The 27,633-nt window shown below is 41.2% G+C and overlaps 1 protein-coding gene across 1 annotated transcript in view; it reads left to right on the top strand.

Annotated features, from left to right (window-relative positions):
* Positions 1-27,633, top strand: part of zgc:153896 (uncharacterized protein LOC569930 homolog) — a 40,801-nt gene that overhangs the window by 12,879 nt on the left and 289 nt on the right. Inside the window, exons 2-5 of the mRNA XM_063058780.1 lie at positions 5,551-5,696; positions 15,280-15,903; positions 17,965-18,217; positions 22,348-22,473. Of these exons, the coding sequence (XP_062914850.1) occupies positions 5,551-5,696; positions 15,280-15,903; positions 17,965-18,217; positions 22,348-22,473 (1,149 nt within the window). The remainder of the gene's footprint in view (positions 1-5,550; positions 5,697-15,279; positions 15,904-17,964; positions 18,218-22,347; positions 22,474-27,633) is intronic.

The following is a 27,633-nucleotide window of genomic DNA, read 5'->3' on the forward strand; positions in this document are numbered from 1 at the left end:
TTTTAGATGGTTCCCTTATGTCTTTTGAACAATTATCTAATAAATATAACTTATCAAGAATACATTTTTTTAGATATTTACAAGTTAGAAATTTCCTAAGTACTATACTTTCTTCCTTTCCAATGCTTCCTCCTACATATATTTTAGATTCGATAATTAACCTTAATCCATGTCAGAAAGGTGCATCGGCTATGATTTATAATATTATTATGAAACTTAGGAAAGCTCCATTTGATAAGATTAGGGTAGATTGGGAACAGGAATTGGGGCTTACCATTTCTGTGGATGATTGGGGGCAGATTTTACAATTAGTTAATACTTCCTCTATTTGTGCTAAACATTCCCTAATTCAATTTAAAGTGGTTCATAGAGCACATATGTCCAAAGGTAAGTTAGTGCGTTTTTACTCGCATATTAATCCTTTCTGTGATAGATGTTCGGGGCAGATAGCCTCTTTAACTCATATGTTTTGGTCTTGCCCTGCTTTGGAAACTTTTTGGAGAGATATTTTCAATATTATTTCTAAGGTATTAAATATAGATATCTCTCCTCACCCTATTACTGCTATCTTTGGACTACCTAAAATTTCTAGTAATCTTTCCCCTTCAGCCCGTAGAATGATTGCATTTCTTACTTTAATGGCGAAAAGATGTATTTTACAACATTGGAAAGAGCTTAATGCTCCAACTACCTTTTTTTGGTTTTCTCAGACGATTTTATGTTTGAATTTGGAGAAAATTAGAAGTAACCTTTATGATTCTTCATTTAAATTTGAACAGATTTGGGGACCTTTTATTCGATATTTTCATTTAATGTAATATTTACCCTTCTTGTTTTTTTTTCACTGTTTTTAATGGAGGTCGGGATTGAGGACGTGATTTTAAGTTTAACTCTGTTTGGTTTCAAGTTAGCCCATTGCTTTGCTTTGCTTTTAGTTAGCTGCACGGTGGGTTTTTTTTTGGGGTTTTTTTTTCTTTTTTTTTCCATTGATATATATAAAATTTAGTATACTATTATGTTATCTTGGTTTCTTATGTTTAAATTACATTGTTTGTAGTAATTTCTTTTTGGTATTGATATCTTTTGGAATTTTATTATACTTTAACATTGTATTAATGTTTATATGGCTTACCTTTTTTGTATACTTACTCAATAAAAAGATTTAAAAAGAAAGAAAAGAGCCTTCCCCTTAAGCACGCTCTGAAGCAAAACAGCCCACTTATCCCTCGGCCAGTCCTGACTTGCAGCGACTTTTTCAAAATGTAGAAAGTACTGATCAACATCGGCCTCCTCAAATGGGGGAACCAACCTAACCTCTTGGGTCGCCCTGAACCCTCCACCTTGGTCCAGCATTTGGCCCCTCTCTAGCGCCATCCTTAACTTCTCCAGCTCAAGCGCCCTTTCCTTCTCTCTCTCTTCTCGTTCTAACTGCTTCATTTGGAACTCATGTTTGAGCCTTAATTTTTCCATCTGCAGCTGCACTGCCTCCCCACCAGGTCTGCTCATAGACACCACCTCCAGCTCCCCGTGGGGAAACACACCTTTAGATACATAATGCTCAATGATAGCTCTGTGCATCTCCGTTCTCCTTATCGTCGGCTTCCCCTTAAAAAGATTTAACTGTTTTGCAACAGTCGCCAATTCTGATTTCCTGGCATCCTCTAATGCCTCCAAGGTTGGTACCTTTAGAAATTCCTCAATCTCCATTTCTGCTGTTTGCCCTTTTTTTTCGTTCGGGAATTTTAACCCAATCAATTTACCCAGTCCTAATTTTGGCATTCAAAATCCCGGACGAGATCCCCACTTATGTTATGTACCCCGTAACTGGGTTGCCAAACCAGCAGAAGTGGACCACGTGTTGGAGTCTGTGATTACTAGGAACTAATAAAGTTTTATTAAAGAAATAAGTAATACAGTACACTAATTGCAAGGATATAAATGTATCAGGTTAGCAATGATAGTATACACATATACACAGAAATAGGGTAATAGGAATCAACCAAGCTCTATTGCAGTCTAGGGGTAAAATGATCAGTCTTAAGTGAAGCAGAGTTCAGTTCAGTCTAGTGCAGTTCGAAGTAATCGCTGTTGTTGTACCGTTGGAGAGAGAGAGAGTGAGAGATGCAGTTGGTTTCAGGCAAACCTTTCGATGCCTTCTGATCCAGCTGTGGTCACCGACTGTGACCCCTCCGTTCCGGATACGATCGTTCTTCCATGGTGAACCCGGCACCCAGGCAAGGGCGGACACACACCAGGTTCCCACCGATCGTACCTTTATACCCTGTGATCCTCTGACCGATTCCCGCGAACCGGTCCTCCAAACTCCCACCACCTTGTGGGGCATACTGCTCTTTCCAGGGTCTCGTGGCGTGTGTGTTCCGTGCCTTTGCAAACCTGCTATTTTACTTCAAACAGTTCAGGTTCAAAGCAAACGGCCTGTCGCAGACGCCAACATCGGAGTTGTGTTTCTTTCTCGTTAATCTCTCTCTTCTCTCTTATTAGCATTTTGAATGTTTCTCCATTGTCTTCCGTTATCTCTCTCATTAGTATCGTCCGTCCTGCAGCTCTGCTTGACGTCACACATGACAACCCACACTGCACTTTCTCTGTAGCTGTTACACTTTGTTCTGCATTGTTATTGCTTTACCTTGTTCTGTTTCAATACATTGTTTAATTGTCTGATCTGTATGAACAGTATACAAGACAAGCTTTTCACTGTATTTCATTACACATGACAATAATAAACCAGTTCAATACAATTCACATTGCCTGTGTAGGGTTAATGTAATTGGGAGAAATGTACATAACTCACAACCACCAACACTGGGTTGGGGTTTCCCTTCAAGAGGCTGGTCTGACGTGATGATGTTATTATGTAAAAGGTTTTTAGTGTACTTTTAGTCCCTCCGAAAGGAAGTACAGCATGTTTGACCGTGTGCTTCTTGGTCTCTATATGGCCATTTCACAGTGTTCATTGACCACAAATCCCTCAAGCATGCGATGGCCAAAATAACAAACCCTTGTTCTGCATGGCAGCTACAGCACCTGGCCTACATATCAGTTCACAACAGCCGCAATGTGGCTCAGGCGTTTATCAGCACCTGGGTTGCTTGGTTTGGCACCCCATCTGATATTTCTTCAGACCTCTGGGCTGTGATGGTCTAGAAGCTTGGTGTTAGGATATAGAACACCACTTCGTAGTCCAATGGCCTATGTGAGTGGTTTCACCACTGCTTAAAGGCTGCTCTGAGGGCTTCCCTGACTGATGAGTGTTGGCATGATTGGCTCCCATGGGTCCTGCTGGGGCTCAGAACTACTCCAAAGGAGGAACTGCAGTCTTCCACAGTTGAGTTGGTATACGGGCAGCCGTTATGAGTGCCAGGTGAATTCATTCCTGATGCCACGACTGCCTGGTTGGCCTCTCAACAGCATTCCCCACCCTCCTCAGTAAATTCAATTCCTTTTCATTTATTCCGACCACCCATCATGGCGTACAGCACCATCTCGGCATGGTGAAATATTCTGCTATTAAGTAAATGAGCTTTAATTTTGTCGATAGCAGATATTACAAGAGTCATCCGTGAAAAAAGTTGCTGGCTGAGGTTTTTGGCTGCGAAATGTTGACGATGAATTACGCAGTGGATTGCAAACAGACTTAGAATTTCTTTTTTCATAAATGCCACTAAACCAGAATGACGACCTGTTGTATATGGTGCTCTATCGGTTACACAAGAAATTATATTCCTAATTGAAATACTTTTATCCTCAATATACATTTTGAGCTCCTCATAGATTGATTCTTCATTGATATTTGTTTTGAATTTCTTACAAAAGAGAATTTCTTCATAAACTTTTCCATTTTTGATAAACCATACATATGCCATCAGCAATGTCTCATTGTCTCGTACAGTTGACTCATCCAGTTGCATCCCGAATTCTAACTTTTGTAGCTCTGTGCATAGTTGAGACTCAATGTCTTCACTCGTTTTGTCAATACGACAAGCTACAGAGTTATTACTTAGAGGAATTGATTTTAAAATACTGGTATCCATTTTGAGAACAGTGGTGAACACTTCTGATACAACAGGCATTATTAATGTTTCACCAATTGTATGATGCTTTCCACACTTTGCTGTCATTTAGGAAATGTTAGAAGAAGCAATGAGACCACTATCAAGGTCATTTTTAGCTTTCTTGGCAAATGACTCCAGTGTGCAACACTTTTCAAATGTTTCTTTCATCTTCTGGAACAGAGAAATAACCTAAGTAGCCTTTTCAGGGTGTCTTTTATGAAAGTGTTCCTGCAATCTTGATGCTTTCATGGCTTCATTTGACAATACAGTATTACAAAAAAAAACATATGGGGTGTCGCTGATCTGACAGAAATGGAATAAAACCATACTCCAGGTACGTAACGTTGTATTGATGCAATTTTTGTAGCTATTGGTTCCTAGCAGAATTAGAATTCAAGGCTTCACCTCCTTCAGACTCATAGAGATAGCACCGTACATATTTATCCATCATTAGTAGGGCTAAATTAAAATAAAAAATTAACACAAGCTGGAAATGCCCATCAATGTTGGCGACAGCGGTGAGTTGACGTGGATGGAATGATGGTAGCGGCACGCAAAGGAACGGCAAGGCGAAGATGAAGACAATCACAACAGCGGAAACTACGTCGACAGGGATTCAGTTTGGAATCTGAATGTTATTTGGGATAGAGCCGGTGTTCAGCAAGCTACCTTTATATTATTCCAGTTAGCATGATTGACCAATCACCTAAGGTCTCATAATCCCCAAAGATGTTTCTTGACCTGCATATATGAAGCCAAGGTTGCTTTGAAATCCTCAGGAGGAATCCTTGGGGTTCGCAGGTTCACTGATTGGCTCTATTTCACTGCCTGCAGAGCTATAGCTCTTCCTGTGTTCCAGTGCCTGATCCTTTTTTTTTGGAAGTGCCTGCTCCACTAACGGTTGGTCAGGTCTCCTGTCTCAAGTTAGGGTGGTGCTTACCATCCTCCCCATAAATCTTGGGTATCCCCTGATGTCTTCTATTTCCCTGAATTCCCCCTCAGGATACGTAAGCACCCTCTTGGAGGGCGGTACTACCCCTGTTGGGAATCACTGATATAGAGTAACACAGTGCAGAAACAGTCCATTCTGCCCAGTGAGTTTTTGCCAACCATTTAGTATCTTTTTATCCTAATCCCTTTTTTATTTCCCCACATTCCTATCAACTTCCCCCTAGATAATACCATTCACCTTCATCAATTAATGCACACGTCTTGCAATGTGGGAGGAAATGCTGCTGACTGTCCTAACATGTTGCCCCTGAAATTTCTCCAGAATGCATGGAATAGGAGAATAAATCCACAGATTTAAAATGTGATATGGAGTTTTCAGCTTTTGACTATTAAAAAGTATTAATAATTTCAGAGTAGGGCAGGTTATAAAGCAGTGGTTTGCAATTTATTTAGTTGATTGAATATATCTGGTTTTGATGTTCCTTGTTGGTTTTGTAGCTGCAGTTACATTTGTTTTCTTTCACAGGACGGTGGATTGAAGATCATGGAGTTGTTCACAATATGTTTTACAATACGAAAACCATGCTTAAATTACCACACAAACTCACACTGAGGAAAACTGTGTGGTGGGATAATGGAGTGCTTCCTTTATGGATCACAGCACAAAACCAGGTTTTTTCACACTTTGTTTACCTAATTATAGAGCTAAGAGCAAATTGTCTATTAACCAAATTAAGTAAATTTGTAGAACTGTACAGCACAGAAATGGGCCTCTTGGCCCACCTCCTCTATGCTGACTATGATACCTGCATTAGGCCCATATCCCTCTAGGCCTTTCCTATCCAAGTACCTGTCCAATGTCTTTCAAACTGTGCCTGCCACCTGCTCTGGCATTCTCTGCTTGAAAAATGCTCCTCTCAGATCCCTTATAAATTTCTCACCTCTCACCTTTAGACCTGTGCTCTCTCATTCTAGACTTCCCTCCCTTAGGAAAAATTCCAGGCTATCTATCCTATCAAGACCCCTCAGTTTTATAAACCTGCGTAAGGGTTCCTCAGCTTTCTATGCTGCAGTGAGAAGAAACACAGCCTAACCAATCTGTCCTCATAATAGGCTTTTATTCCAGGCAATAACACATTGAATCTCTTCTGCACTCTCTCGATTGCTAAAACATCTTTCCTGTAATATGGCAACCAAACTGTATGCAGTACTCTTAAGTGCTGTCTACAGCTGTGACACGACATCACAACTCTTATGCTTAGTGCCTTGGCCTATGAAGACAATCATACCATCCCTTTTTCATACCCTGCCTACCTGTGTCATCACTTTCAGAGAGTTGCCCAAAATCTCTCTGTACATCAGTGATCTGAACGTGCCTGTCATTTACTCTATATGTCCTAGCAGACTCCCCAAAGTGCACTACCGCACATTTGCCTGGATTAAATTCCATTGCCACCACTCACCCAACTTTCTAGCTAACCTGACACCATTCTTCACTATCTATGATTGATATCAACACTGACAGAAACATTTTGACCACAATATTTCTGTTCCAAAAGATAGATCTTATATTATTCATGTCTAGTTAGAGCATGTGATTCTGGGAATGTTAAATCTGAAAAGTTTTACTTTATTTTCTAAGTCCAAAAGCCCAGTAGATCCCATCCTATTGGGTGTATAAGGATGTGGTGCTGGATTAAATTTAGAATAAGTTAAATTAAATCTCATCAGTGGGCTCCTATGCCATACAGGATACGTCCTACAATGAACAGGATGTAAAATTAGTCCATCCTGTGGCAACAATTACCCCTATTTCCACCCCCCACCCCCAGCCCCATACCAATTACCATCCTAGGACTGTCAAATCACTGAATTAATCACTTGACTCAAACAGTTAGTCCTGATGAAGGGTCTCGGCCCGAAACATCGACTGTGCTTCTTCCTATGGATGCTGTCTGGCCTGCTGCGTTCCACCAGCATTTTGTGTGTGTAACAAATACTTATCACCTTCTCATAAACGGTACCAGCAACATTCATGTTATCTAGATAATCTGATCTTCACCCTAGCACAGGCATTCCCTTTGTTTACTAAGCACAGAGATTCAGCAGACGCTGGAAATCCAGAGCAACACACACGGATTGCTGGAGGAACTGATGGAAATGAATAAAGAGTTTACGTTTGGGGCCAGGACCTTTCACCTCCATTGATGCTGCCTGACCTGCTGAGTCCCTCCAGCAGTTTGTGTGTGTTACCCCTTTGTTTTCTGCTCCCCAGCAGAGTTACCTTCTCAGTTTTCCACTTCCTCGGCCTGTGATGCTAATTCTGCTGACATGAGAGCTTGCAGATGCTGGAGTCTGGGCAGTCAGTGGGTCACTCAGCATCCCTGGAGACAAAGGAATGGTTAACGTTTTGAGTTGACACACTGCTTCAGGATTTAGAGTGGAGACAGAAGACAGCTCGTGTAAAGAGGTGAAAGGGAGGGGTGAGATAGGCTAGTAGGTGGTGGGTCAACCCAGGTGAGGTGGAAGATAATGGGCAGTTAAAGCAGGAGGAGGAGTGGAGGAAGGAGTTTTGAGACAGGGTGATTATAGTTGGACACACATAAGGAAAAAAATGGGCTGATGGAGTCAGGGAGAGAAGAGGACTAAGGTAGAGATATAGACTGGGAAGTAATATGGAACCAAACAAGGGAGGGTTGATGGGTAGATGGGCATGGGGACAGGAAAACTAGGTCCAGGGAGAAAAAAAACTGAAGATGAAAAAGTGTGTGGGTGATGGGCAGGTGGAACCAGGAGGTGAAGAGTAATGAATCTATGCAACAGTGGGTTGAGGGGCTTGGTAGGCAGAATAGAATGGATCCTCTAATAGAGACAGAACCTAGGTCTCCAGTAGGACTGGGAAAGGAATATGTAGGTTAGATAGATCGCAAAGCAGTCGCCTTGGTCTTGCCAAATGCAGTAGTGGAGGTTGGAGGAGGTGAATCTCTGCCTCACCTCAAAGGACTGTTTAGATCCTTGTATGGAGGGATGGATAAGGAAGGATTAATTCTGTGTTCATGTTAATTCTGTTTATTTCTCCAAAGGTGCTGCTTGACCTGCTGAGCATTTCCTATGTTCTCTACTTTCTACTTATATACTATTAAACAGTTAACTATCAAATAACAATATTTTCATACATTTTAAAAACACTTTGATTAAAAAGACCTAGAAATTAGTCTGTACAATGTCCAAAAATAAAAAATATTGTGGAGATGAGAATCCCTTTAATATGGTATTAGTGACATTTTCCTCATGTTTCTATTTGAGCTGACACCAGTCTTGAAAGAGAATGGACTTTTTATTTTGAGGTCACATAATCTGGCAAGGTTTTTCTCACATCCAGTTCCCTCAGATAAGGTCAACCTCAATGCATCACCCAAAGTTAGTTTCTAATCAAAATTAAAATTACTTTTTAATCAAAATTAATGCCAAAATCACTACACAAGCTGTAAATCTGAAGGAAAAACAGAAAAAGCTGGAAGCACTCAGGAGAAACAGGCAGCATACCTGGAAAGAACTGTTGACAGCCTGGGGTTTGAAACAATAGCTCTGGTTTTGATTTTCATTTACAGTTGAATTCATTGCCTCTTCTCTTCCAGGAATGCCAACCTTGAAGAAATTTTCCTCTGCTCGGACAATCTAAATTGTGACATGGACAATTCTCTCACAAAAATAGCAGTTTTTAATAATGCCTGAAGATCAAAATGAGTATTATTGAAAGGTTAAGACATATTTCCCTTGCAGTTCTTGGCACCGTACTTCACAGCTCTGCCATACAAACCTCATGTGGATGGATCTAAACTAGGACTGCAGTCACCACATCATCAGATGTTTTCAATAGGCTTCCAAGTACCACCCCCATCTAAATTAACTTCTCAGATATGCCTAACAAATCCTGCAAAAAAAGTTACATGTTCATCGGATTATAAATGATTTAAAAAACTGAAACAGACTTCTGATAAAAGATGTGCCAATCATGGAAGGAAGTTGTCAGGAAAATTGTAAATGCATGAATGCCCTCTATAAATGCATGTTAGGGAAACCTGCAATGCAGCCAAATGCATGCTCCAATGAAAATGCAGAGTCACATTTACCAAAAATAGGAGGAAATGTTTTTAAAGTACAGCCGCTGAATATTTAAAATAAGAACAAAATGCTGGAAACATGGGTCAGGTAGAATCCATGGAAAGAGAACAGTTAACATTTTAAGCCCTTCATGAAAAGTGGAAAAGAGAGTTTAAAAAAAAGTTGGTTTTTAATAGCAGTGATAAATCGAAAATAAAGATTAGATTAGATTAGATTCAACTTTATTGTTATTGTGCCGAGTGCAGATACAAAGCCAATGAAGTGCATTTGGCATCTGATCAGAAATGCAAAGAATAGTGTTATTTACAAAATAAAGGGGATATTTCTGACAATGTGAAACTAAAATCATGAACTCCACAATGATAAAAAAATGGAAAATGCTGGAAATACTCAGCAGATCAGACAGAATACATGGAAAAAGATACTGACAAAGTGCCTGGGGCCTGAAACTAGAGGTCTATCTTTGATTTTCGTCATGATTGTGGACTTCGGGAAGGGTAAGACTAAGGAACATGAACCAATCCTCATAGAGGGATCAGAAGTGGAAAGAGTGGGCAATTTCACGTTCCTGGGTGTCAAGATCTCTGAGGACCTAACCTGGTCCCAACATATTGATGCATCTATAAAGAAGGCAAGACAGCAGCTCTATTTTGTTAGGAGGTTGAAGAGATTTGGTTTGTCACCTAAGACACTTGAAAATGTCTATAGATATACAGTGGAGAGCATTCTGACAGGCTGAATCACTGTCTGGTAATGGGGGGGGGGGCGCGGTTGCTATTGCACAGGACCTAAAGAAGCTACAGAAAGTTGTAAAATTAGTCAGCTCCATCTTGGGTATCAGCCTCCTTAGTATCCAAGACATTTTCAAGAATCAGTGCCTCAGAAAGGGTGGTGTCTATTAACAACCCCCATCACCCAGGGCATGCCCTCTTCTCACTGTTACCATCAGGAAGGAGGTACAGAAGTCTGAAGGCTCACACTCAGTGATTTAGGAACAGCCTCTTCCTCTCTGCCACCCGATTCCTAAATGGACATTCAACCCAAGAACACTACCTTGCTTTTTCACATTATTTCTGTTTTGCGCTATTTTTAATCCAACTATCTAATATACATATTTACACCTACTGAATTTATTAACTTATTTATTTTTTTCTATGTTATCATGTACTGCATTGAACTGTTCCCGCTAAATTAACAAATTTCATGACACTTGCGGTGATAATAAATCTGATTCTGATTCTAAATGAATTAATGTGGCAATTTGAAGCATGTTATGCTTTGTGTTGCTAATAGCCAGGTTGTGAAACATGCCCAACAACCAGACTATACTATTGGTCTCCTCTGGATTACAAATTCTTGATTTGTGTACAGCCTGCGCATGCAAATGAGGATTAGGATTAGGGAACCAGTAGGATGGATTTGGTGGCTACTGTGGGGCTGTGAGCATCTTCTGCCACCTGAGAGTTCAGTTTGTGGCTGCATTACTGATATGCAAACTGTCCAGGTTCTGAACTGTTTACAGGAACAGAACCCTGCTGGAAACCCTGGGGAGCAGCTGTAATAGAAAGACCTAACAGAGATAAAATGATAATAGGCTGAAATAGCCAGTTCTGATACTGACAGAACGAAAAGACGAGTTACCCCGAAGATGGGGGAGCTTGATACTGAGTTCAGAGGCTGCAAAGTGCCCAGAGGAAAGATAAGATGCTGTTCTTGTTGCAGTGAAAGAGGCAAAAGGGTCAGAGTGGGAGTGGGATGATGAGCAATAGAAATATAGAAATTTACAGCACATTACAGGCCCTTCGGCCCATAATGTTGTGCCATCCATGTAACCTACTCCAGAAACTCCCTAGAATTTCCCTATCGCATTGCCCTCTATTTTTCTAAGTTCGATGTACCTATCTAAGAGTCTCTTAAAGGACCCTATTGTATCTGCCTCCACCACCATCTCTAGCAGTGCATTCCACGCACCCACCACTCTCTGTATGGAAAAACTTACCTCTGACATCCCCCTTGTACCTACTTCCAAGTACCTTAAAACCATGCCCTCATTTCAGCCCTGGGAAAAAGCCTCTGGCTATCCACACAATCAATGCCTCCCATCTTCTTATACACCCCTATCAGTTCTCTTTTCATCCTCCATCGCTCCAAGGAGAAAAGGCCAAGTTCACCCAACCTTTTCTCATAAGGCATGCTCTCCAATCCAGGCATCATCCTTGTAAATCTCCTCTGTACTCTCTCTATAGTATCCACATCTTTCCTGTAATGAGGTGACCAGAGCTGAACACAGTACTCCAAGTGGGGTCCTAACTTAGGTCTTATATACTGTAGCTGTAACATTACCTCATGGTTCTTGAACTCAATCCCACAATTGATGAAGGCCAACACACCATATGCCTTCGTAACAACACTGTCAACCTGCGCAGCAGCTTTGAGTGTACTATGGACATGGATCCCAAGATCTCGCTGATCCTTCACTCTGCCAAGAGCCTTACCATTAATATTATATTCTGTCTTCAAATTTGATCTATCTAACTGAACCACTTCATGCTTATCTGGGTCGAACGAACCATCCATAACCATCTTCTGTGGCCAAGCCAATTCTGGATCCACAAAGCAAGGTCTCCTTGGATCCCATGCTGCTTTACTTTCTGAATGAGTCTCGGATGGGCAACCTTATCAAATGCCTTACTGAAATCCATAAACATTACATTCACTGCTCTACTTTCATCAATGTGTTTTGTTACATCCTCAAAGAATTCAGTCAGGTTTGTAAATCATTACCTGCCCATGACAAAGCCATGTTGACCATCCCTAATTAGATTATGTCTCTCCAAATGCTGATAAATCCTGCCTCTCAGGATCTTCTCCAACAACTTGCCCACCATTGAAGTAAGACTCACTGGTCTATAATTTCCTGGGTTATCTCTTCTCCCTTTCTTGGACAAGGGAACAATGTTTGCAACCTTCCAATCCTCTGGTACTTCTCCTGTCCCTATTGATGATGCAAAGATCATCACCAGAGGCTCAGCAATCTCCTCCCTCACCTCTGACAGTAGCCTGGGGTATATCTCGTCTGGTCCCGTTGACTTATCTAACTTAATACTTTTCAAAAGCTCCAGCACATTCTCTTTCTTAATGTCTTTTCACTCATGCGTTTCAGTCCACCTTAAGTCATCCCCACAATTGCCAAGATCCTTTTCACTGATGAATACTGAAGCAAAGTATTCATTAAGTACCTCCGCTACCTCCTCCGACTCCAAGCACACGTTTCCACTCTCACTCCTGACTGGTCCTATTCTCACATGGCTCATCCTCTTGCTCTTCACATACTTGTAGAATGTCTTGGGGGTTTCCTTAATCCTGCTCGCCAAGGCCTTCTCAGGCCCCTTCTAGCTCTCCTAATTTCATTCTTGAGCTCCTTCCTGGCACCCTTGTAATTTACTAGAGCTCTAACAGTACCTAGTTTCGTGAACCTTTCATAAGCTTTTCTTCTTGACTAGATTTTCAACAGCCTTTGTACACCGTGGTTCCTGTACCCTACCATCCTTTCCCTGTCTCATTGGTACGTACTTATGCAGAACACCATGCAAATGTTCCTTGAACATTTGCCACATTTCTGCTGTGCATTTCCCTGAGAACATCTGCTCCCAATTTATGTTCCCAAGTTCCTGGTAAAGGAGATAGGGTTGTGATCACTTCCTCCAAAATGCTCTCACACCAAGAGATTTGACACTTCACCAGGTTCATTTCCCAACACCAGATCAAGTACAGCCTCTCCTCTAGTTGACTTATCTACATATTGTGTCAGAAAACCTTCCTGAACACACCTAACAAACTCCACCCTATCTAAACCCCTTACTCTCAGGAGATGCCAGTCCATATTAAGAAAGTTAAAATCACAACAAACCTATTATTATTGCACCATTCCAGAATCTGTCTCCCTATCTGCTCCTCGATGTCTCTGTTACTATTGGGGGGGGGGTCTATAAAAACACCCAATAGAGTTATTGTCCCCTTCCTGTTTCTGACTTCCACCCACAATGCCTCAATAGACCATCTCTCCATGACTTCCTCCTTTTCTGCAGTCGTACTACTATCCATGATTAGCAGTGCCACACCCCCACCTCTTTTGCCTCCCTCCTTGTCCTTTTTGAAACATCTAAAGCCCAGCACACTCAGCATCCATTCCTGCTCCTGAGTCATCCAAGTCTCTGTAATGGCCACAACATCATAGTTCCACGTATTGATCCATGCTCTCTAAGTTCATCTGCCTTGCTCATGATACTCCTTGCATTAAAATAGACACATCTCAAACCATCTGGCTGAGTGCTTTTTTGCTCTATCATCTACCTATCCCTCCTCACAAACTCCCTACATGCTGACTCTACTTGTGCGCTAACCGCCCCATCACTTCGGTTCTCACCCCCCTGTTTTAAACCCTCCCCAACAGCATTAGCAAACCTCCTCCTAGGATATTGGTTCCCTTTCAGTTCAGGTGCAAACCGTCCCACTTGCACATGTCACCCCTTCCCCGGAAAAGGCTCCACTGATCTAAGTACTTGAAACCCTGCCCCCTTCACCATCTCTTCAGCCACTCATTCACCTGCGCTATCTTCTTGTTCTGACCTTCACTAGCTCATGGCACGGGGAGCAATCCAGAGATTACAGCCTTGGGGGTCCTGTTCTTCAGTCTCCTTCCTAACTCCCTAAACTTACTGCACAGGACCTCTACCCTCCTCCTGCCTATGTCATTGGTACCAACATGTACCACGACCTCTGGCATCCACCCTCCCCTTCAAAAATATTCTGCAAACACTCGGAGACATCCTGGACCCTAGCACCCTGAAGACAACAGGCTATCCTGGTGGCTCTTTTGCTGCCGCAGAATCTCCTATCTGTCCCCCTAACTATCGAGTCCCCAATGACTATTGCTCCGGTTGACTTCACCCTTCCCTTCTCAGGTTCAGAGCCGACCGCAGTACTATAGGTCAGGCTGCTGCTGCCTTGCCCAGATTGGTCATCCCCCACAGCAGTATCCAAATGGTGTACCTGTTGCTGAGGGGAATGGCCACAGGGGGACCTTGCACTGTCTTCTTTCTCCCTTTACCTCTCTCAGTGTTCACCCACCTCCTGCCTGAATTCCACACTCTGGGTGTAGCCACCTGTTCAAAAGTCATATCTATCAATTGCTCTGCCTCCCAGATGATCCCAAGTTCATCCTACTCTGGCTCCAGTTCATTAATGCGGTCTTTCATGATCTGGAGTTGGCTGCGCTTCCCGCAGGTGTAGTCATCGGAGACTATCAGGTTCCATGAATTCCCACATCCTACAGGAGGAACATTTCACTGCCATATCTGCCATCCTGTCTGCAGTGTACAATTGGCAACCAAGACCAAATTTTCTAACCTGTGCCTTTGGCCTTAGCCTCTTCTTGTTGAAGCCTCTTGAGTCAAAGCCTTATACTCCCACTCTCAACGCCGTCCTACTTTTAAATTAAAGTGGAAAATATAGGCACTTACCAATTTGTGCGTACTCTTTTTCAGAAGGCTATGAAGATTTATCTGCTTTCTCTCTCTTATTTGTAAAGTAACAAAAACCTTGGAAATTACCTCTTGCACTGCATCCTGTCTGCAGTGTTCTTCAGAAGACGGTGCAGTCAAGGAATTCCGTATTGCACAGGAAAGAGAATTACCTAATTTCTTGTCAACATTGCCAGTACTGAAGAAGTAGAGTCATTATATGACCCTTTAATGCAAAGCCTTGGAAGAAAGATGATACTCATAAGGGAAATTTTACTCCATTGTTTCAGAATCTGAGTTGTGTTATAAAAGAATGCTTGCCAGTGATGTTTTGAAAATGACATTAATTAATTTTGTGTTTTTTGAAACAATGTTAGGGAGATGGATAATACAGTTAAATGAATTTTCTAGGGCATTCTTTCATTCATTAATTAAAAATTTGATTAATTTGTAAAACAACACCAGCAATTTCCCTGGATACAGAAAATAATAGCAGGGACATTTTCCCAATGAATTATTAGAAGGGTCATTCCAAAGTTCTTTTGCAAGTTAACTTTCACCATTAAGAGTAAAAAAAAAGTAACAAATATTTTGAATTCTGCATACAGGGAAAAAAAGTTGCATCATTTCATTACCCAGGAGGAAATGTGACCTATGGCGGACAAGCCGTGTACAGATCTCTGGGAGAATCACTCACTCACCCAGATTCTAATGAAACAGAATGGAGAATAAATATTGATATGGTCCTGGATTGGTTTGAAAAGGAAGACTTTGATTTTGTAACTCTTTACTATGGAGAACCTGATGGCATCGGGCACAAAGTGGGACCAGAAACACCTCAGAGGCAGGATATAATCCGACAGATTGACAGAACCATTGGTTATTTAATATCTAGTATTGAAAGGCACAATCTGAAAGACATACTAAATGTTATAATAACTTCGGACCATGGAATGACAACAGTAAAGAAAAACCCTGAAATTGATGAAATCAAGCTGTCAAATTTTGTCAGTTTTAAAAATATTCGATTTGAATTATTAGACTATGGAGGATTGGGGATGATTTCTCCAAAAAATGGAAAAACTGAAGAAGTCTACCAGGCACTGAAGAATGCCCATCCTCATCTAAAAGTATATAAAAAGGAACAATTTCCTGAAAGATTTCACTATAGCAAGAATGACCGTATTTTGCCCATCCTTGTTTATGGAGACATTGGCTATAATGTAAATGGGGTAAGTGGCCCTGAATTTGTTTCCTTTTAATTATTTAAGGGGTGAAAAGGAGAGCTATTTCTTTGGTAGCTGAGAGGGATCTAATGGTATCAAAATTTATGAATCTATATATTCTTTATATGTTCAACATTGATTTAATTGAAATTATGAATAGCAAAATAATATGAACATCTTCCTTTAGAAATATTTATTTCTCTAGTGCCTTGTCAATGAACAACTTCTCAAATGATGAGTTTGCTGATTCCACCCTCAGTTCTTTCTATTTTCCCTGTGAGTTTCATTCATACTTGTAGGCCCTTTTTAGTCAAACTTTCAGAAAGCAGCAAAATACGAAAACAACAGCCATTTAGCTCATAGTGATAGTGTAATCATGCTGTTGTACTACATGAAAACGGGACCCTTAGCCTACCAAACTCATGTCAACCATTAAGCACCCATTTGCACTAGTCCTTCTAATCCCATTTTATTCTCCTAACTTTCCCCTTCAAACCTTCATATCCGTACTGGTGGTAATTTACAGTGACCAATTAACCTACCAACCAACAGACCTTTGGGGTGTAGGAGGAAACCAGAGCAGCTGGAGGAAACCTGAATTGACACGGGGAGGACATCCACACTGACAGCACCAGAGATCCATACTGAACCCAGGTCACTGGAGCTATGAGCTGTGCCAAAGTGTAGCCCTTCTCATTCCTTAATTCTATATTCTTATTTTACTCAAACAAGCCAGTTTTTGCTACACAGCGTTCCCAGATTGAAGGCATAAGAATCTGCAGATGTTGGAAACTGGAGCAACAAACAATCTTTCGAAGAAACTCAGCAGGTCAAGCAGTAGCTGTGGGAGGAAAGGAATTGTCAACGATTTGGTTCAAATTCTGAGGCAGGGTTTTAACCCGAAACATTAACAATTCCTTTCCTCCCACAGATGCTGCCTGAAATTGCTGAGTTCTTCTAGCAGATTGTTATTCCCAGACTGAAGAGAGGAATCCTCAGTACTGTAGGATGTCTTGAAATAGAATCACTTTAGCGTACCATTCTCAGGAAGAACACACTGAGATTGTGCGTATATGTGCAGAAAAGTACAGGTCCCAACTCCACTGCCTTGTACTTTATCAAGATATTTAAACAAACTGGTCACTAGAATTTAGAATTTATTTTATTTCTTACATCCATCTCACAATATGAGGAAGTTAAAATCTTTATGTTGCATCTCCGTCGCTTTGTACAGGCGATAAGGAAGGGAAATGTGGGAGGATATAGTCCAAACACTCAGATTGTATACATAATTGTTTTGTATACATCTATGTACAGTCAGAGACACAATCAGATACAATATGTATTGATAAATCTGATGGCTTGATGAATGAAGCTGCCCCAGAGCCTATTGGTCCTGGCCTTAATGCTGTGGTACCATTTGCCAGATGGAAACAGCTGAAACCGTTTTTGGTTGGGGTGGCTGGTGTCCCTGGTGATCCTCTGGGCCCTTTTTATGCACCTGCTGCTGTAAATGTCCTGAACGGAGGGAAGTTCATGTCCACAGATTTGCCGAGCTGTCCATTACTCTCTGCAGTGCCCTGCGATTGAGGGAGGTAGAGTTCCTGGACCAGGCAGTGACACAGCCAGTCAGGATGCTCTCTATGATGCCCCTATAGAAAGCCCTGAGGATATGGGGGACTCATGCTGTACTACTTCAGCTCTCTGAAGTGAAGGGGGTACTATAGCGCTTTTACTGATTCTTTTACACACTAATTACTGAAACACTCATTACTTACAGTATTCAGTTCTACCCTTTCTTCCCTCTCATAGCTGTTTCTTTGTCACACAATTCTCTTACTTGGCTTCTGGTTACGAATGCAACTGCATTTCTTTTAAGTTGCTGACTGATTTTCACATTTACAAAAAACTGTAGACTCATTGACATTAGTTTTGTCATTGTTTTAAATTCAGTAAAGTGATTTACAGGATTTCATTATTTATAAGACAATGGCTACAGATTTCTGGATAAAAAACACAATAGCAAAATTGACTGAACTATTTAAGACTGACCATTTATCATTTCAGAGAATCATCATATACTTCAACAAAGGAGATCATGGATTTGACAATGGAGAAATGGATATGAAGATGATTTTCAGAGCTTTTGGCCCAGATTTTAAGAGCTCTTACCTGGCAGAGCCCTTTGACAGTATTCACATATACCCTTTGATGTGCAAGTTATTGGGAGTGAAACCTGAACCAAACAATGGATCACTGGCATTCACTAATGAAATGCTTGTAGATAAATCTGGCAAAATACCTGCAACCAATTCTCCAGGTATTGAAAGAGCAACTTCTGCATACACCTATACATTTTATGACATAGACATGTAACTTTAAGAGAAAGTTGCATTGCTTATGTTCAGTGTGTGGAAACTAATACATGTGAAAATGTCAGCTGAAAACTTAATTGATCAATAATTATAGAACTTCATAGCAACCAGGAAACTGCTAATAATGGCAAGCTTTGGGAAACTTTTGAAGCTGCCCTGAGGGGGAGGGGGGCTGATGAGGAGTAATTTAGAGAATTTGAAGTTACTTCTAGTTGTCTTTCCAATGGATACTTGTGAAGGGAACTGGAAAGATAGTTTGTGTCTTGGCTTTTAAAAACTGATGATCACAGCGGGACACTAGAACCCAAAATGAGCCCGTTCTGTTATGACCCTAAAAGTGGGTAGAACCTATCAAGAACTACCATTCTGTCCAGATTACCTCTTCTGAATTGAACTCCAAGGTTGGAGATCAACTTCCTCAAAAATCCCATTCTTCTGCTCTGCGCTTAAGGAGAGGTGCTTGAGTTTTCTTGCGAGAGGGGAATTCCTGACCATAGCAGCATACTCTAAATTGACCAAGGTGATTTTGTGTTTCTATTGCCAAAGTGGAGAGAGCTAGGGGAAAATGTTAGCTGGGGAAATAAGTTATGTAAATTAGGAACCCAAAGATATCCTTCATGTTGAGGCAGGGAATATTAAATGCTTCCGTTTCCTCTGTCATTAACAGTGGACACAGAAGATGTGAAGATTACATTAAAAGTGGAATTTATAGACAAGAAAGCAATAGAGAATAGTTGCTGCCTGATCCAAAAGTTTCCAGAACTTTCCGTTATTACCACAGAGTATTTGGCCAAAATTTGTCTCTGCAATAAGACATAATGATATCCACAGGATGTTAATTCCTTTGGTTTATTTTTGGGCCTAAAGTGATGCGTGCAAAGCATTGGATGTTTGCTGATACTGAATCTCAGGCCTGTCAATAGAGGTCCAGATTTTGTTGTTGAAATGGCAGTGCAGATGTCTGCATTAATCATTGAAAACTACAGTAGCTTAGGAAGTTTTATATGTTCAGACAGAGATTCTGCACCCCACCCCAGTGTGTACTACCTTCTTTCATTTTCCATTTTAACTAGTGTTCAAAAATGAACTTAAAGGAGGTTGCATTCTCTAAGACCATAAGATATAGGAGCAGAAGCAGGCCACATGGCCCATCGAGTCTGTTTCGCCATTCAATCATGGGCTGATCCAATTCTTCTAGTCATCCCCACTCCCCTGCCTTCTACCCATAGGATTTACTACCCTGGCTAATCAAGAACCTATCTATCTCTGCCGTAAATGCACCCAATGACTTGGCCTCCACAGCCGTACTGGCAACAAATTCCACAGATTTACCAACCTCTGACTAAAGTAATTTCTGCGCGTCTGTGTTCTAAATGGACGTCCTTCAACCCTGAAGTCGTGCCCTCATGTCCTAGACTCCCCTACCATCGGAAATAACTTTGCCATATCTAATCTGTTCAGGCCTTTTAACATTTGGAATGTTTCTATGAAATCGCCCATCATTCTCCTGAACTCCAGGGAATACAGCCCAAGAGCTGCCAGACATTTCTCATTCCTGGGATCATTCTCATGAATCTTCTCTGAATCCTCTCCAACGTCAGTATATCCTTTCTAAAATAGGGAGCCCAAAACTGCACGCGATACTCCAAATGTGGTCTCACGAGTGCCTTATAGAGCCTCAACATCACATCCCTGCTCTTATATTCTATGCCTCTAGAAATGAATGCCAACATTGCATTTGCTTTCTTCACCACCAACTCATCCTGGAGGTTAGCCTTTAGAGTATGCTGCACAAGGACTCCCAAGTCCCTTTGCATCTCTGCATTTTGAATTCTCTCCCCATCTAAATAATAGTCTGCCCATTTATTTCTTCTACCAAAATGCATGACCATACACTTTCCAACATTGTATTTCATTTGCCACTTCTTTGCCCATTCCCCTAAACTATCTAAGTCTTTCTGTGGGCTCTGTTTCCTCAACACTATCCGCTCCTCCACCTATCTTTGTATCATTGGCAAACTTAGCCACAAATCCATTAATCCCATAGTCCAAATCACTGACATACATTGTAAAAAGCAGTGGTCCCAACACCGACCCCTGTGGAACTCCACTGGTAACCGGCAGCCAGCTAGAATAGGATCCCATTATTCCCACTTTCTGTTTTCTGCCATTCAGCCAATGATCCACCCATGCTAGAAACTCCTCTGTAATTTCATGGGCTTGCTAGGCAGTTTCATTTGCGGCAACTTGTCAAAGGCCTTCTGAAAATCCAAGTAGACCACATCTACTGTATCTCCTTTGTCTACCCTGCTTGTAATTTCCTCAAAAAATTAAAGTAGTTTAGTCAGGCAGGATTTTCCTTTCAGGAAACCATGCTGGCTTTGGCTTATCTTGTCATGTGCCTCCAGGTATTCCATAATCTCATCCCTAACAATTGATTCCAACAAATTCCCAACCACTAGTGTCAGGCTAACAGGTCTATAGTTTCCTTTCTGCTGCCTCTCACCCTTCTTAAATAGCAGAGTAACATTTGCAATTTTCCAGTCATCCGGTACAATACCAGAATCTGTTGATTCTTGAAAGATCATTGTTAATGCCTCCGCCATCTCTCCAGCTACTTCCTTCAGAACCTGAGGGTGCATTCCATCAGGTCCAGGAGAATTATCCACTCTTAGACCATTAATCTTCCTGAGCACCTTCTCAACCGTAATTTTCACTGTACATACTTTACTTCCCTGACACTCTTGAATGTTCGGTATACTGCAGATGTCTTCCACTGTGAAGACTGATGCAAAATACACATTCAGTTCCTCTGTCATCTCTACGTCCCTCATTACAATATCTCCAGTGTCATTTTCTATTGGTCCTATATCTACCCTCAACTCTCTTCTACCCTTTATATACTTCAAAAAGCTTTTAGTATCTTCTATAATATTAGTCGCCAGCTTCCTTTTATAATTCATCTTTTCCTTCCTAATAACCTTCTTAGTTTCCTTCTGCAAGTTTTTAAAAGCTTCCCAATCCTCTATCTTCCCATTAGCTTTGGCTTCCTTGTATGCTCTCTCTTTTGCTTTTACTTTGGCTCTGACTTTGGTAGTGTCCTGATTCCATTTGAAAATTTCTTCTTATTTGGAATATATGTACCTTACATTTCCCTTATTTTTCACAGAAACTCCAGCCATTGCTGCTCTGCTGTCCTTCCTGCTAATGTCTCTTTCTAGTCAACCTTGGCCAGTTCCCCTCTCATGCCATTGTAATTTCCTTTATTCCACTGAAATACAACACATTGGAATTTAGTTTCTCCTTCTCAAATTTCAAAGTGAACTCGATCATATTGTGATCACTGTTTCCCAAGGGTTCCTTAACCTTAAGCTCTCTTATCACCTCCGGATCATTGCACAACACCCAATCCAGCACAGCCAATCCCCGAGTGGGCTCAACAACAAAGCCATCCCTTAGACATTATACAAATTCTCTCTTGTTAGGTCCAGTACTGATCTGGTTTTCCCTATCCACTTTCATGTTAAAATCCCCAACGATTATCATGACATTGCCCTTCTGACATACCTTTGCTATCTTCTGCTAATATTTGTAATCCACATCCTGGCTGCTGTTTGGATCCTTTTACCCTTATCATTTCTTAACTCAACCCATAGAGACTCTACACCTTCCGATCCTATATCATCCCTTTCTAATGATTTAATATTATTTCTTATACACAGGGCCACACCACCCCCTCTGCCTACTAACCTATTCTTCTGATACACCGTATATCCTTGGACGTTCAGCTCCCAATGGCAGCCATCCTTTAGCCAAGTTTCAGAGATGGCCACTACGTCATACTTGCCAATCTGTAGCTTTAGATAAAACACAACCTAAGGAATGTTGTATTTTCTAGAAACATACATATGCAAGAGAGTACTCACTCCAGTGGATGAAATACTGTATTGTACACTGTTTAATATTGCACAGTGATGTATATATTTTATGGCAAATTGTACATTTCAGCTTAAAAGTAAACAGGTTAAGATACTCCAACAAAGCAGTAAACTAAGTTTATTTGATTCTCTTTCAGGTCCTCACAAGTACCAGGGGAGATCGGATAGCGCCTCTGCAGTCATAGGATTAGGTGTAGTCCTTGGCTTTCTGGCTATAGTGTTTACAATTGGTTTGATATGGTTGCCATTCAAAAAAGAAAACGGTAAGGAGATGTTGAAGCAGCTAGCTGTAGTTCAGCTCCCTTGTCAATATACCAACATATCTGGAAGTTATACTGAAAGTGGACATTAAACATAACTTATTTAATAAGATTTAAATAAAATGCACATCAAGGTAGGGCTCAACCTCTGTGATGTTTCAGATCTGCAGGCATTCAGAATTTCTGCTGCCTCTCCCTAAGATGATACAGTCATTCATATCCACTTTTAGTCCTGGTTGTATGACCCCTTTTTGCAGGAAAGCACACCTGCTCTTGGACGTTGTGCCTCCAGAAAGTCTCAACTCACATTCCAAAGTGCTCTTCCTCAGTTGCTCTGGCAGTCAGATATTATATTGTTTATAGTGACAATAGGAAATGACGTGTGTCGATGACGGGGACAGGAGTGCACTTCGCTTAGCCAGGTCTGCACTTTCACTAGGGATCAGGAAAGCGAAAAGGGCCTACGCGGGCAAAATACATGGACACTTCTGTGACACGATTGACACCAGACGGATGTGGCAGGGAATTAAAGCTCTGACAGACTACAAGATCAGGCAGAAAACTGATGACAGTGATGCCTCTCTTCCAGACAGGCTTAACAATTTCTTTGCACGCTTCGAAGCACCAAACACTACAGTTGTAGCCTGTCTGAATGATTACCGTCCTGTTGCCCTGACCCCCATAGTGATGAAATGTTTTGAACGGCTTGTCAAGCCTCATATCACAGCCAGCCTCCCCTCATCACTGGATCCTCTGCAGTTTGCTTATCGTCCAAATCGCTCTGCGGAGGACACAATATCCACCACACTGCACACAGTTCTCTCTCACTTGGACAACAAAGACACTTATGCCAGAATCCTGTACATTGATTTCAGTTCAGCGTTCAATACCATCATCCCGCAGAGACTAGTGGAGAAACTGTCGCTGCTTGGCCTTAACACTGCCATGTGTTGCTGGATTCTGGATTTCTTGACAGAGAGACCACAGTCAGTCCATGTTGGCAGGAAGATCCCTGACTCCATCACACTGAGCACTGGATCCCCACAAGGCTGTGTGCTTAGCCCATTGCTGTTTACACTGCTAACACATGACTGTGCAGCCAGATTCTAGGAGAACCTGATCATTAAATTTGCTGATGATACCACAGTGGTGGGGTTATCAGCAAAAATGATGAAACAATGTACAGGGAGGAGGCCAAACACCTAGGGAGCTGGTGCAGTGATAATAACTTGATGCTTAATGTCACCAAAACCAAGGAGATGATCGTTGATTTCAGACGGTGTCAGCCTGAGCACACACTCCTCAGCATCAGTGGCTCCCCAGTGGAGAGCGTGGAAGACATCAAGTTCCTTGGGGTGCAGATCTCGGACAATCTCACCTGGTCCAGGAACATCACTGGGATTGTGAAACGGGCCCAGCAGAGATTGCACTTTCTGAGGAAGCTTAAACAAGCATCACTCCCCACTAACATCTTAACTACATTCTACAGAGGCGTGGTTGAGAGTGTGCTGACCTTTTGCATCACAACCTGGTACTCCAGCTGCAGTGCTGTCAACAAAAAAGCCTTGCAGAGGGTGGTTAGGGGAGCAGAGAAGGTTATTGGGGTCTCCTTTTGTCGAAGACCTCTTTCAGAGTCGATGCCTCCAGAAGACACGGTACATCATTAAAGACCCCTCACACCCTCTCCATGAACTGTTTGTTCTTCTGCCATCAGGGAAACGTTACAGGAGCATCAAAACTAAAACCACAAGGCTACTAAACAGCTTCCTCCCACAGGCAGTCAGACTGCTAAGTAGCTGCTCCACCTGACTCTGCTTTGGACACTTTTAACTTGCACTGGATACTTATAACTTGATCTTAACTGACATGTGGCTGTTGTGTTTTACTATTTATTGTTATGTTTATTATTTAGTGTTGCGTTTGTTATGTTATGATTGCACTGCTCCTGGGAAACGTTGTCTCACTTTGCCCTGCAGAGCTGATGTACGCTTAGAATGACAATGAAGTTTTTTGAATCTTGAATCTTGAATCTTGACTGCTGGCAAAATCTCAGGGGCCAATTTTACCTAATTTTATATTTGTATACAAGTCTTCTCACCTTTGAGTGGCTTTACTTTGAGCTGGAATATATAATACAATCTTGTGAAAAAAATTTGCCTGTCAGCACTCGTTGGATTATATACAAGGAATACTATTCATCATTCACTGCTCTGTTCACTAGGGTTTCATAGTTGCTACTGAGGTCGCCTTTGTGAACTTTGAAGGGCCAAATCTTGGTGTCACTCGTTCACCTCCCTCATATCTTAACAAGGGTTCCAGAGTGTTTCATCTTCTTTAGTTCTGCCTTTACTTAGGTCTTGAGAGAACAGGGTACTACTTTAAGTTTATGTTATAGACCTCGCTGATGCAAAAGTAGGAATTTTTATATAGGTCTGTGCATTGCATCAAAATGTTATGCACATTAGGATGTGTTGAACTGTGTCTATGTATCTAGATTTGCTTGAACATATTCAGCCAGCCTGAATATCTATGACTTGCATGCATTTATGATTTCAGTCTGCATGCCCAAATTATAGAATGGCAAACAGTCTAGACCAAGGGCGCAGAGACCTGCTGAGCCTTACCAGCTCAGTGCAAGAACAATTGCAGTCAAATCAAAGGTTCAAAGTACCTTATCTCTGTCTAAGTGGATGACCCTTTATACTGATACCATGCCCACTAATTCTAGCTAACTCCATATGGAGAAACATCGTTTCTCTCAGAATCTTACACATTTCAATTTCAATAACTCTCTTGTAAGTTTTCTGTTAATCTCAGTTTTAAATGATTTTGCCTCTGCATTTATCTGTGGTAGAGAATTCCGAAGAGTCAAGATCATCTGATTGAACAAATTCCACCTTATCTCTGTCTAAATGGATGACTCTTTATTCTGATACCATGCCCACTAATTCCAGCTAACTCCATTTGGAGAAATATTCTTTCAGTCTTCTCCCTGTCAAATCCTCTTGGAATCTTACACATTTCAATAAGATTACCTCTTGATCTTCTAAATTCCAGTGAGGATAGGCCTAACCTGCTCAACCTTTCTGTATACATCAACCTTTTCCTTTGAGGAACCAACCCGCAAAATCTTCTCTGTACTGTCTTCACTGCATGTATATCATTTGTTTTTTTAAAAAATAGGGATTATATTTAGTTCTTCAGGTGTGTTCTCGCCAGTTCCTCTGTGAAGTTGCGACAAAAATTCCCTACTTTTATATCATGTCCTTTGCAATCAAGGCCAGCCTTTGTAATTACGTGTGTTGTCCTTTGTGCTTCATGTTCTAGGACTTTCAGGTTCCCTTGTACAGCAATGTTTTGTGGTTATACTCCATTTGCTTGCCCCAATAATTAGCTTTTTCATTCCCTTTTTTCCAAAGTGGTATCCTCACATTTTCCCTTGTTATGGTCCATTTGTCAATTTCATGTTCACCTGTTCAATCAGAATCAGAATCAGGTTTATTATCACCAGTATGTGTCGTGAAATTTGTTCACTTAGCAGCAGCAGTTCAATGCAATACAGTACATAATATAGAAGATGATGAAGAAGAAAATAATAATGATAAAAAAATAAATAAATAAATCAATTACAGTGTACAATATATTAAAAATTGTGCAAAAAGCAGAAGTAATATATAGTTAAAAAGTGAGATAGTGTTCACGGGTTCAATGTCCATTTGAGAATCAGATGGCAGAGGTGAAGAAGCTGTTCCTGAATCACTGAGTGTGTGCCTTCAGGCTTTCATACCTCCTACCTGATGGTAACAGTGAGAAAAGGGCGTGCCCTGCATGCTGGGGGACCTGAATAATAGATACTATCTTTCTGAGAAACAGCTCCTTGAAGATGTCCTGGATACTTTGTAGCCTAGTACACAAGATGGGGCCAAATAAATTTATGACCCTTTGCAGTTTCTTTCAGTCCTGTGCAGTAGACCCCCCCATACCAGACAGTGATGCAGCCGGTCAGAATGCTCTCCATGGTACATCTATAGAAGTTTTTGAGTGTATTTGTTGACATACCAAATCTCTTCAAACTCCTAATGAAGTATAAATGCTGTCTTGCCTTCTCTATAACTGCATCAATATGTTGGGACCAGGTTAGGTTGTCAGAGGTTTGACACCCAGGAACTTGAAACAGCTCACTCTCTCCACTTCTGATCCCTCTGTGAGGATTAGTATGTGTTCCTTCATCTTACACTGTCTGCAGAGGATTCTTTAGGACAAAATACTAAGATTAAAGTGATAAAAGTCTCGATATTAAGGTTTGAAATTCAACATTATTCTTCCTGCACTCTTACTGACATTGAGTGCAAGGTTGTTGCTGCAGCACCACTCCACTTGTTGGCATATCTCACTCCTGTACACCATCTGAGATTCTACCAACAATGGTTGTATCATCAGCAAATGGTACTTGAGTTATTCCTAGCCACACAGTCATGGGTATAGAGAGAGTAGAGCAGTGGGCTAAGCACGCACCCTTGAGGTCACCAGGGTCGATCATCAGCGAGGAGGAGATATTATCACCAATCTGCACAGATTGTGGTCTTCCAGTTAGAAAGTTGAGGATCCATTTGCAGGGGGAGGTACAGAGGCCCAAGTTCTGCAACTTCTCAATCAGGATTGTGGGAATGATGGTATTAAGTGCTGAGCTATAGTCGATGAACAGCATCCTGACGTAGGTGTCCAAGTGGTCTAAAGCCATGTGGAGAGCCATTGAGATTGCGTCTGCCGTTGACCTATTGTGGTGATAGGCAAATGCAATGGGTCCGGGTCCTTGCTGAGGCAGGAGTTCAGTCTAGTTATGCCCAACCTCTCAAAGCATTTCATTAGTGTAGATGTGAGTGCTAACGGGCAATAGTCATTAAGGCAGCTCACATTATTCTTCTTAGGCACTGGTATAATTGTTGCCTTTTTGTATTATTGGATCTATAAAGATATTTGTTTCCATTAACTTTTAAGTACAGAAATAGATTATGAAAGAAATGTATGTGAAATTCTGTAAACTTTATGTTAGATTGGTATGTAAGTGATTTTTATAAGTAGATTAAAGTGTTAGTTAACATCTGTCTAAAGCATGCAACTAATATCTTTTGATTTTTGTCTTAAGACTTTCCAGGTTATATA

This window comes from Mobula hypostoma, chromosome 9 (assembly GCF_963921235.1).
Source record: "Mobula hypostoma chromosome 9, sMobHyp1.1, whole genome shotgun sequence".
Classification (NCBI taxonomy): domain Eukaryota; kingdom Metazoa; phylum Chordata; class Chondrichthyes; order Myliobatiformes; family Myliobatidae; genus Mobula; species Mobula hypostoma.